Source organism: Camellia sinensis, chromosome 4 (genome assembly GCF_055761805.1).
Source record: "Camellia sinensis isolate YWXY chromosome 4, ASM5576180v1, whole genome shotgun sequence".
In the NCBI taxonomy this organism is placed as follows: domain Eukaryota; kingdom Viridiplantae; phylum Streptophyta; class Magnoliopsida; order Ericales; family Theaceae; genus Camellia; species Camellia sinensis.
Window position 1 is genome coordinate 66,091,217 of NC_138964.1, and position 12,354 is coordinate 66,103,570.

The 12,354-nt window shown below is 36.1% G+C and overlaps 1 protein-coding gene across 1 annotated transcript in view; it reads right to left on the reverse strand.

Annotated features, from left to right (window-relative positions):
• The window catches only part of LOC114266517 (dicer-like protein 4), a 130,284-nt gene that overhangs the window by 87,652 nt on the left and 30,278 nt on the right, over positions 1-12,354 (reverse strand). The window contains exons 9-11 of the mRNA XM_082925113.1: positions 5,715-5,853; positions 5,344-5,440; positions 1,949-2,138 (exon numbers count right to left, since the gene is read on the reverse strand). Coding sequence (XP_082781239.1) covers positions 1,949-2,138; positions 5,344-5,440; positions 5,715-5,853 — 426 coding nt within the window. The remainder of the gene's footprint in view (positions 1-1,948; positions 2,139-5,343; positions 5,441-5,714; positions 5,854-12,354) is intronic.

The window sequence follows — 12,354 nt, forward strand, 5'->3', positions numbered from 1 at the left end:
CAAGATGCTTGGAATATGCCATTTGGGGCTCCAAAGATCTGGATGGCACCAAGATGCTGGAGGACCACCTTCCAGACGCAGTCCGCTAGTCGTAGAAATGGATCAGCCAGACAAGATAATGTACAACCAGCATCAGTCTCTCTCTCAAAACAATTCGGTAAAACACATCAGTCCGGGTGTGCTTGGAAACCCACGGCCGGACATGAAAATGTCTGTTGGTCACTTTTTGAAATTCACCTGGCTGAGCTTTTCTGTTTGGCATGCTTAGAAAGGTATGGCCGGCCATGATCACTTCCAGAAGGTTTTCCCACCTTCTCACTCATTCTAGCTTTCTATACTCGTTTCTTTTGAAATAGATCGACAATTTTGGAAAACACGAAGCTGGAAATTGCTAAAATGCTTGAGAAGGCCTCTCTTGCCTTTAGAAAAACATTTTGGAAAATAGGTTTTGAAGGTCTGGAAAACTCTTTGGCCAAAACGGGTATAGGAAGGGTCGGTCTTCTTCATTTGAGGCTCGAACTTGAGTTGATCCTGCTTTCATCATCGAGAGCTTTTCGGAGAGCGCCCAAGTCTCAAGGCCAATAAAAAATAAGGTGTCTACACTTAGCTTTGTACACAACGTGCATCTTGAATAATCAACCATAAGTTTGATTTGTGATTGGGACAGTTATCAAAATCCAATAAGCAAATAAACACTAACAAAGACAGACCTATGGTTACAGTTCATTATAGTGGTAAGTCGATATATCTTATTACATCTAGAAGCAGCTATACTGCAGGCAGTGCAGTGATCAGTCATGTAATCTTAGCCACTTACGGAACACAAACCAACAAATGTAAATTGGTTTTGCATCCCTACTTACACCAGCTTAATTAGTTAACTCATTGTCATATTTACATCTGGTAGAGACTAATTAGGCCAGCACAGAAAAAACATATCAAATATGCATTAACTCTACTTACTAAGGAGCAGAATATCTAATAATGCACTACGCTAAACCGAACCAAACTAAACATTCTGTCCCAATGAAGCAAGGTCAGCTACATAAATCTTTTCACCAATCAGCTCTACCAAGGCTATATGCTCAGTTAAATTAAATAAATTCAGATATTTTTTCACTACTGCATCTCATGTCAACATAGGTCTTCCTCTCCCCATAGCATCTCCATTTATGGTGACCCTATCACTCTTCCTTACAATTGAATATATAGGTCTTTGTTGTACCCAACCAAACCATTTTAACTTGTTCTCTCTCAATTTATCTTTAATAGGTGCTACTCTTACCATTTCCCGAATATATTCATTTCCAATTCTATCTTTCTAGTCTTGACACACATCCATGTAAGCACTTGCTCCAAAAGCTTAGTTGTTAGGTAACTAGTCAAACAATTCATACCAAGCTCTCTCTCCCAAATGTGAATTTACAATTTGCACATGGAAAGACAGACAAACAGAAGGTATAATTAAACACACAAATAGAATACAGTTTATGCAAACAAACATGATTGCAGCAAACACAAGCTGAGAGACTTGTATCCACAACCTTCGAAGAACCAAAGCTTTGATACATGTCAAACAACCAGTATTCATCAAATAGAAAGGTAATTGGAGGCAATCATATTGCCAATATATACATCATGCGTAGAAAGTAATTAAGATCACTTCTTAAGCAATCTATAAAACCAAACCAAGCCTTAAGTTCCATCAAATGGGGTCGGCTTCTTAAGCAATCTATGCTTCACCAAAAAAAACTTAAGAAAGAAAATGCGATCACAGGTATCCATAAACTTTAAAAATCGTTTTATTTACAAATACTTCAAAAATAACTTAAAAATAAATGTCCCCAAAAAACAATAAAAAGAGGAAGAATATGATGATTTCAAAAATTTGTGGCATCCAAAAAAAAAAAAATAAACAATTAACACTACACAACATGTTAAGAATTACCTTGCCAGACCGGAACTTTTCCAAAATGATATTCATATTTTTCCGGGACATACACTTCAGCCCAGAATGAACTCCTACAAGGAGATCACACTTCCAAGATAGGAAATTAAGGGTCTGAAGTATGTACGACAAGGATCGTGCAATTACAATCCTATTAACAAAAATTATACATTTCATATTTGGTTGTAACCTGAAAAAGAACATAATAGAGAGTTTTAGGCACATCCAACAACTATAGTGACAGAGATCAAATATAAAGTAAAAAGAAGAATACTTATAATAAAAAAAATAAAAAAGGATAAAAGACGAATCACCTGTATATATCAACATCATAAAAAAATGTATAAAACATTCTTTAGATTTGAAAAATAATCAACTGTGCAAGACAGAAAAAGATGGAAATATTGTAGGATTACCAAAACCTAAAAAGCTAGAGAATGCAGACAAACAATAAATGGAACTGAAAACAAGTTGTTTCTAGACTTCCTGCAATACAAACATTTCAGTTTGATCATTGTTTTTAGACTTCTAGCAATTCAAATTATCTGAGTTTGCTTTGACCTTCAAAAGATTATCCACCAGCACAATATTACATTTTGCTGGCCCTAGGCTTTCTTAAGAACACAAATCTATTTTTTCTGGGCTCAGGCCTAAAGGGAAAAATCAAAGGGAACAAACAAGAAATTCAACTCCTTACTAGGTTACAGCATAAAATATAATATTAACTTGATTCATCATCATTAAAACATCATTGCTAGCTGTATACATAACAACAAAGATGGTAACTCTCTCATGTTCAGCTTGCTATAGTACTAATATGAATCACTGTAATCTGTCGATGATTAGACTTCTGGTTTTTCGTTTAATTATTACTGTTGTTGCTGTTGTTAAATCTCCTTTTAAATGGGGTCAATGTATATATTTGATATTTTTGGTTTAGATGAGGATAACTGGGAGAATAAAGCTGTAGAAGCTAGATGTTACAGGAATTTCTTAGCCTATTGGAATTCACAAGATAAATGTTGTATCACAACTGAAATTTTTGAACCCTTCTATCCAATTAGAAATGTTCTTTACACAGGCTTTTGCATGGATAAAATTCATACTTCTAACCATCTCAACATATAATGCCCGTTTGACTGGGGTTTTATTCATTAAATCTTTTATCCAAACAGAAAAATTGAGGCTATATGACTTAACCACCAAGAGCAAGTTGCACTGGTAGCTCCTACATTTCACCATTATGCAGGTTCTTCGAAAAGATTGCAATGAAAAAGTGCCTAGGAAAGAAAACTTGGATGGTCAAGGTGGTGGAGAGATGATGTAAAACCAAGAGGGAGAAAGAAGAGACAGGGAAGAGAAGAAGAACACAAGTGCCACAGCCCTAGTCACAACCTTATCAACTCAAATCTATTAATCAACTCTAAATAATATAATGGAAAAACATAATATTTATAGTGCACTAACCATAACTAAAATAGGAAACTAAACCCTTACAGAAAAAGAAAGTAGAATCCCTAATAAAACTATAAACCAAATATTAACAAATGTCCTAATAAAACTATAACTAAAATAAATAAACAAATATAAACATTAAAGACTTAAAATTATAAAATTGTAAATAAAATCCCCATGCCAAGATTAGGGCGCTCACATTGTGCATCATTCTCCCTGACTGAAAAAAAGAACTCGACCATGAGTTCCCTTTTAAATATTGAACTCGTCCATGCCAACAAATCACATACTTACAAATATGCTAGCTGCTTTGTTTTCATCCGATACCAACTGATCTCGGTCCACAATGTGTTAACAAAATCCACCAGACATCTATTGAAAACACAAATATATTCTTCAACACCAACAAAATCAATCACATCTAATTTGATGAAAGAATCAGTTGGTGGAGCGCCATTAGGATCCAACAATTTGAATGCATCTTCATATTCAAGGAGTTCTTTTGGTAAAACCATGTTCCATGTGAAATTTTCTTTCCCTTAACAACTTCTTGAACTACTGAATTTAATCACTTTCCTATACTTTGAAACTGCTTTATCAACAATTTCCACTTGATCATCACAATTCCTTCGAGGAATTTCTGAAGTCACTTGGATCCAACACATCTACTCCAGCATTTGCTCATGACGTCTGCTTATTTCTTTAGAAAAAGGTTTTAAACTCTAAATTCAACGGAATTGGTCACCAGGGCAGATACATACAAATACATATATGGGAAAGAGTTTTTCTTCTTCTTCTTTTTTTTTTTTTTTTTTTTTGTTTCTTGATTTATTTATTATCTTATTTTTATTTTAGTGGCTAGACAGCTGGGTAAAGGTTTTTTTTTTTTTTTTTTTTTGGGACTGAAATTAAGGGGAGAAAACTGAGTGACAGAGAGAGGGAGAAATAGGGCACTGAGAACAGAACAGAGAGAGAAGGGAATAGTGATGGGAGCCTGAGCTCTGATACCAAATTGATGTAGAACCAAGATTGAGAAAAATGAAAAAAAGAGAAGAGAAGAACACAAGGGCCCCGGCCTAATCACAAAGCCACAACCTTATCAACTCAAATCTATTAATCAACTTTGAATCATACAAAGTAAAAACTTAATATTTATAGACCACTATGTGTAATTAAAACAGGAAACTAAACCCTAATAGAGAAAGGAAACTAAAATCCCTAATAAAATAAGAAACTAAATATTAAAACTCCCAAATAAATTATAATTAAAAATAAATAAATATTAATATTAAATGCATAAAATTATAAAATTGTAAATAAAATCACCATGTCAATATTGGTCTGTGCACGGTCCACATCAAGAGACCTGAGTTTTCCATATCTTTTTGGTCATACTTTTAATGGCCAGTCTGGGTAACATATGATGCATGGTGAAAAGTAAAGTAAGAGGTGGCTCTTTGTCTTTCTTCTTATTAAGTCATGAACCTTCTGTAAATTGACATCACTGTAGATGTTTGCAAGGGACTGATTTCTGCAGGTGACAAACACAACTATTGAAAGCTTATGTGGTTAATAGTAAAAGAAACATCATTTTACTACTGGTGAAAAATGACTCTTCCTTTTATTAAGCAACATCATTATACTACTGGTCTATTGAATTTCCCCAGCATATACAATCCATAGAATCTAGAATACTTAATGATTTTCATAACAAATTTCACCTGAAAGAAATTTTTTCATTACATGGGTCATAAAACAGTGATATCTGCTCGTCTAAATTCACATAATTTATGAGGCACATAAGAACTTTGCAATAGTATGCAGAAGACAAGTAACTTGCTAAATCATAACATAAGTAGCCAAAAGATCCAATAGCAGTAAAACCAGAACTGTTTAAAACATTTCACATATAGGTGCCAATTAGCAATAAATGTACCAACCTAAAAGTGGAAAGAATTCCAATAAGTTGTAAAAGCTTTTTTGAGAAAAGAGGCTCCTTCAAGACCTCCACACAGGATAAATCAGCTTCAATTCCATCTAGAGAAACAGCATAAGCAAAATATCACTGTTCAGAATGAAAAAATAAATTAAAAAATAAAATCCATTTTCATACTTGATTGTGTAAGAATTTTTCGTGATACAGTTAAAAATAAGAAAATAGTAATACTAACTGACTAACTGGTGATATCCATCCACACACAATCATGAAGCTCACAAGACATTTTTATGCAATAATGTAGGAATGTAGATGATAAATAATTGTTAAAGAGTGTATGGCTTTAACCAGAAAGCTTTTAAAGCATAATAGTACCTGTCTTGCAATCACGAGCAAAGACTGAGGCAGCTTGAGCAAGATATCTGTTCCATATAGAAATGTCATCACCATTTCCTTCTGCAGCTATCAATTCATTTCTTTCAGGGCAATCACCCTTCAAAAGAATGTCACAAGCCTTTAACAAAAGCAAAAAGGCAAAGTTAAAACATTCCAGTGACCTCCCATCAAAGCATTTCATTATTTTTTTCTCAAAATACACAAGTTAGAAGCATTCTTTAAATTATCTTGATTGTTGGGCTCATGGGTGTCATTCAAAGAGGGCTAAGAAGGGATGGAAGTGGGCACCTTTGTGCTTAATGCGCTGCCTTTGGAAGGGAGAATCAAGTTTTCTTTACTTAGATCCATCCATTTTTGGTTGATGGAGGAATTTTGTCGATCCCCCTTTTTGTTAGTTCACTTTATAGAAGAGCTACACAGTGAGGGTTTATAATTGTATTTTTTTTTTTTTTTTTGTAATTACCTCCTGTTTCTTTTTGTACAATGGTGACGCCCCATAGCATCCTTTTAATCATTCCCAATTTACTCATCAAAACAACAGAGCAACAGTTCTTAGATATCATATAAACAATCAAAATATGGTTCAAATAAAATATAAACAGAATTTCATAGCGTGCTGATTATTTGCAAGCTATTATAAAATTAAAACAACTTTGGTTTAAAAAAATCCCTACATAATTGGCAATTACCCTCTAATCATAACAAGATCAAGATATTCAATTTTCTCTAAGCCCAAAACATTGTAATTGGAAGCTTGAAGTGTACAATGTCATTGAACACTAGCATCAAGGTGGGAGAGCATTTTGTATTAATATTGAAATGAAACAACAAAAAAGAATCGATTAATCTTTCAAAAATTGATAACATTCAGTCTCTGTGACCTTGCACCACTTGGCAAATGATTTCTGGTCATGTACTTCAGGCCAAGCAAATTGAAAGATACTCCACTATTGGTCATTTGATGCAAGCCATCTGCAATTTCAGTATTACAGAAAAAAGTGTCCCCTGGAATTTGTTCAAGGGATCAAGTAACTTTGACAAACCAATGAAATTGCAATTGTCAACCATCAAGGACAAGGCTTTATGCTAATTCCTAAATCATCTTACAAAGAACTCTTTTATCTCATCATTGTGTAGATGTCTTTGCAACTTAACAGTCCTAACAAAAGAATAAGATGCAAATAAAAAATATTCAACCTATGAAGCACAAATGCATCCCTCAAAGGGACATGCACATGTCCAACACATATTGAAAGCAAGTATGTGCCAGACACATCTGTCCATGTCCAATTCTTTTTATTTTTTTCAGAAAGGCTCACAGCGGACACATTGGGAAATGCGTGTCTCTTTTCACGACAACTCATGGACACAGCAGGATATCTTTATTTTTTGAGAAGTCTCAGTGAGGAGTCAAAAGTATGGAGAGAAAAGAAACTTATATCTTTTTGGGGCTTTCAGAAGGAAAGGAGAGAAAAAAGGGGTTTTATATTCTTCGATCTGAACAACTGAGAACATACACACACACACAAAAAGTGCTGGAAATTTGTGTTAATGCATAGAATATGATAGTGGTGTTGGTGGTAGATAGTGGCATGTATAGAATATGATAGTGGTGTTGGTGGTAGATAGTGGCATGTATAGAATATGATAGTGGTGTTGGTGGTAGATAATGGCATGTATATAATATGATAGTGGTAGATAGTGGTAATATATAATATGTAAGTGGCATATAATGGGTTATAATGATGTTTGTAATATCTCCTATATAAGGAGTGTCATTTGGTCTTGTAAAATAAGAAGTTTTGAATATAACAGAAATATATTCCTTCTTCCTCATATTTTCGGAGTTCTTCTTCCTCATATTTTCTAAGTTGGTATCAGAGCAACAAAAAACGCAGCAGCCCTAAAACCGTCATAGCCATGTCGGAAGTCACGTCCGAAACCACTTCAACCCCTGCCGCTGCCATTCCGGTGAAAACGTCCAACTCTCACTCTGTCCAAATCACCACCATCCGCCTAAATGGTGATAATTTTCTCCGCTGGTCACAATCTGTCCGGATGTATATCCGTGGGCAAGGAAAGATCGGTTACATCACTGGTGACAAGAAGGCTCCTGCTGTTAATGATCCGCTGTTCGATAGTTGGGACGCTGAAAACTCCATGGTTATGACATGGTTGGTCAATTCTATGGAGGAGGATATAAGCTCTAATTACATGTGCTATCCTACTGCACAAGAATTGTGGGATAATGTTAGTCAGATGTATTCTGACCTAGGAAATCAATCTCAAGTTTTCGAATTAACTTTGAAGTTGGGAGAGATTCGTCAAGGAGATGATTCCGTCACCAAATATTTCAATTCGTTGAAAAGGTTGTGGCAGGATCTTGACATCTTCAACACATACGAATGGAAATCGGTTGACGACTGCAACCACCACAAGAAAACTGTGGAAGACAGCCGTATTTACAAGTTTCTTGCCGGCCTCAACATTGAGTTCGATGAAGTGCGAGGAAGAATTATTGGCAGACCTCCTCTCCCATCCATTGGCGAAGTATTTGCCGAAGTCAGAAGGGAAGAGAGCCGAAGGAGCGTCATGCTTAAGAAAAAAGGTACTGGTGAATCAATTGAAATTTCTGCTTTAATTAGCGATGCTGCGGCCAACAAGGCTGCAAATTACCAGCGCAGGTTTGATGATAAGCCACGGGTCTGGTGTGATTTTTGCAACAAGCCTCGCCATACACGGGAAACGTGTTGGAAGATCCATGGCAAACCTGTCAACTGGAAAAGCAGCAAACAAGGAGAGAAGAATCGTGGCTTTCCTACCGCTAATGAAGCCGATTCAGGTCCCTTCAACAAAGAGCAGATTGATCAACTCTTAAAGCTGATAAAATCCAACTCCTCATCCGGTACTCCTAGTGTTTTGTTGGCACAAACAGGTAGAAATCCTAAAGCCTTCTCTTGCCTAAACTTCTCTCCGTGGATCATAGATTCCGGTACCTCCGATCACATGACTAGTTTTTCCCATTTATTTAGTACCTATTTCCCTTGTTCTGGTCATGACAAAATCAGAATAGCCGATGGTAGTTTTTCACCTATTGCAGGAAAAGGATTTATTAAACTAACTGAGAAAATTAATCTCAATGCTGTTCTTCACGTCCCCAACTTAGCCTGTAACCTTTTGTCTGTCAGTAAACTATCTAAGGATTCTAATTGTCGTGTTACATTTTTTGAATCCCATTGTGAATTTCAGGACCAGAACTCGGGGATGATGATTGGGCGTGCTAGGATGCTTGAAGGTCTTTACTACTTTGATGAAGTACCTGTTAGTAATAAAAAAGCTCAGAGCTTTAATAGTACTAGTTCAATCTCTGTTCGAGAAAAAATAATGCTATGGCACTATAGGCTAGGACATCCTAGTTTTCTTTATCTGAAACATTTATTTCCAGAATTATTTCAAGGGATTGATTGTTCTTCTTTTCATTGTGAAAGTTGCATTTTTGCAAAATTTCATCGCTCTACTTATTTGCCAAAACCTTACCAGACTTCCAAACCTTTTTATTTGATTCATAGTGATGTTTGGGGCCCTTCTAAAATCACTACTCTTTCTGGTAAAAGATGGTTTGTTACATTTATTGATGACCATACCCGCTTATGTTGGATTTATTTGATGAATAAAAAATCTGACGTGAAAAATTTATTCACAAATTTTTACAATATGATTGAAAACCAATTTCAAACCAAAATTGGTATTTTACATTCTGATAATGGAACAGAATATTTCAATGAGCAGTTGGGTGAGTTTTTAGAAAAAAAGGGAATTTTTCATCAATCTACATGTCGGGATACCCCTCAACAAAATGGCATTGCAGAACGAAAAAATAAACATCTACTTGAAGTTGCACGTGCTATAATGTTTTACATGCATGTTCCTAAATATTTATGGGGTGAAGCAATTTTAACAGCCTCTTATTTGATAAACAGGATGCCTACAAAGGTGTTAACATACAAAACACCTTTCGATTGTCTCAAAGCTTTTTTTCCTGACACGAGGTTGTTTTCTGATTTACCCGCCAAAGTTTTTGGATGTACTGCCTATGTTCATGTTCCTAGTCAATTTCGTTCAAAACTTGACCCCCGTGCTATAAAATGTGTTTTTTTGGGTTATTCCTCAAACAAAAAGGGGTATAAGTGTTTCGATCCTCAAACCAAGAAATTTCATGTGAGTATGGATGTGTCATTTGTGGAAACAAAATCCTATTTCCCCAACACTTCTCTTCAGGGGGAGACAAGTGGAGTAGAAGACCGTTTTTGGGATATTTCTATCCCGCTCCCCAATGTCATTTATCCTACACAAAAACCACATCTGTCTGATAATGATCACTTAGGAGAACCAAGTTCTATGGTGCCTAGTCAAGAAGATTCTTGTTTAGGGGGAGAAGTACTACAAAATGATCTAAATCCTGAGCTTCAGGTTTATACTAGGAAGCGATTTCATCTGAAGAATAATGACCTGAATGTCCATCCTAATGACCCGAATGTCCACCCGAGTTCTGGCATCGAAATTTTAGGTAATCCTATTCCTTCTATTTCCGACCTTGATGTTCCTATAGCAATTAGGAAAGGTGTCCGAAATTGCATTAAACATCCTATTGCAAATTACCTCTCCTATCAAAGACTGTCTAAAAACCATAGAGCTTTCACATCTAGGATTTCACACTTGTTTGTTCCAAGAAATATACAGGAAGCATTGGATGATCCGAATTGGAAATTAGCAGTCATGGAGGAGATGAATGCTTTAAGGAGAAGTGGTACTTGGGAGATAGTTGATCTACCCAAAGACAAGAAAACAGTTGGGTGTAAATGGGTGTTTACGATAAAATGTAACGCAGATGGAAGCGTTGAGAGATACAAGGCGAGACTGGTGGCTAAAGGCTTCACTCAAACTTATGGGATCGACTATCAGGAGACGTTTGCTCCTGTTGCTAAAATAAATTCCATCAGAGTACTGTTATCTCTTGCAGTAAATTCAGATTGGCCTCTACATCAACTTGACATTAAAAATGCATTTCTCAATGGTGATCTTGAAGAGGAGGTGTTCATGAGCCTACCGCCGGGATTTGAGCAGAGACTTGGAAGCGACAGAGTATGCAGATTGAACAAGTCATTATACGGACTCAAACAATCACCAAGAGCGTGGTTTGAACGCTTTGGGAAGGCAGTTATCAGTTGTGGCTTCTCGCAGAGTCAAGCAGATCACACAATATTTTATAAACATTCAAAAAACAGTAAAATTGCAATTTTGATTGTTTATGTTGATGACATCATTTTAACTGGTAATGATGAAGCAGAGTTAGCAGCCCTCAAAGAGAAACTCGCAAAAGAATTTCACATTAAGGATCTGGGAGCTCTCAAGTATTTCCTCGGAATGGAATTTGCAAGATCCAAGGAAGGTATATTCGTTAATCAGAGAAAATATGTTCTTGATCTCCTTGGAGAAACAGGTATGCTTGGTTGTAAGATGGTGGAGACTCCGATCGAGCCTAACTTGAAGTTACAAGCTGCTAAGGCTGAAGAAGTCAAAGAGAGGGAACAATATCAGCGACTTGTCGGGAAATTGATTTACTTGTCTCATACGCGGCCTGATATTGCCTTTGCAGTCAGCATGGTAAGTCAGTTCATGCACTCACCAGGGGCAGAGCACTTTGAGGCCGTTTATAAGATCTTAAGATATTTGAAAGGAACTCCAGGGAGAGGCTTACTGTTCAAGAAACATGGACATCTTCAAGTTGAAGTATACACAGATGCAGACTGGGCAGGAAGTGTTACAGACAGGAGATCAACATCCGGATACTGCTCCTTTGTAGGTGGGAACCTAGTTACATGGCGGAGTAAAAAACAGAATGTGGTAGCTAGAAGTAGTGCAGAAGCAGAGTTCAGAGCTGTTGCCCATGGAATCTGTGAAGTAATGTGGATTAAAAGAATTCTTGAAGAATTAAAACTTTCTCACCCGACACCTATGAAGGTCTATTGTGACAACAAAGCAGCTATATCTATAGCTCATAATCCAGTTCTACATGATCGCACAAAACATATAGAAGTGGATAAACATTTCATCAAGGAGAAAATCAATGCTGGCATAATCTGTATGACCTACCTTCCAACAGGTGAACAATTAGCTGATGTGCTAACGAAGGGACTACACAAGAAGCAATTTGATAAGCTGACTAGCAAGCTGGCTATGGAAGATATCTTCAAACCAGCTTGAGGGGGAGTGCTGGAAATTTGTGTTAATGCATAGAATATGATAGTGGTGTTGGTGGTAGATAGTAGCATGTATAGAATATGATAGTGGTGTTGGTGGTAGATAGTGGCATGTATAGAATATGATAGTGGTGTTGGTGGTAGATAATGGCATGTATATAATATGATAGTGGTAGATAGTGGTAATATATAATATGTAAGTGGCATATAATGGGTTATAATGATGTTTGTAATATCTCCTATATAAGGAGTGTCATTTGGTCTTGTAAAATAAGAAGTTTTGAATATAACAGAAATATATTCCTTCTTCCTCATATTTTCGGAGTTCTTCTTCCTCATATTTTCTAAGTAAAAGAAAC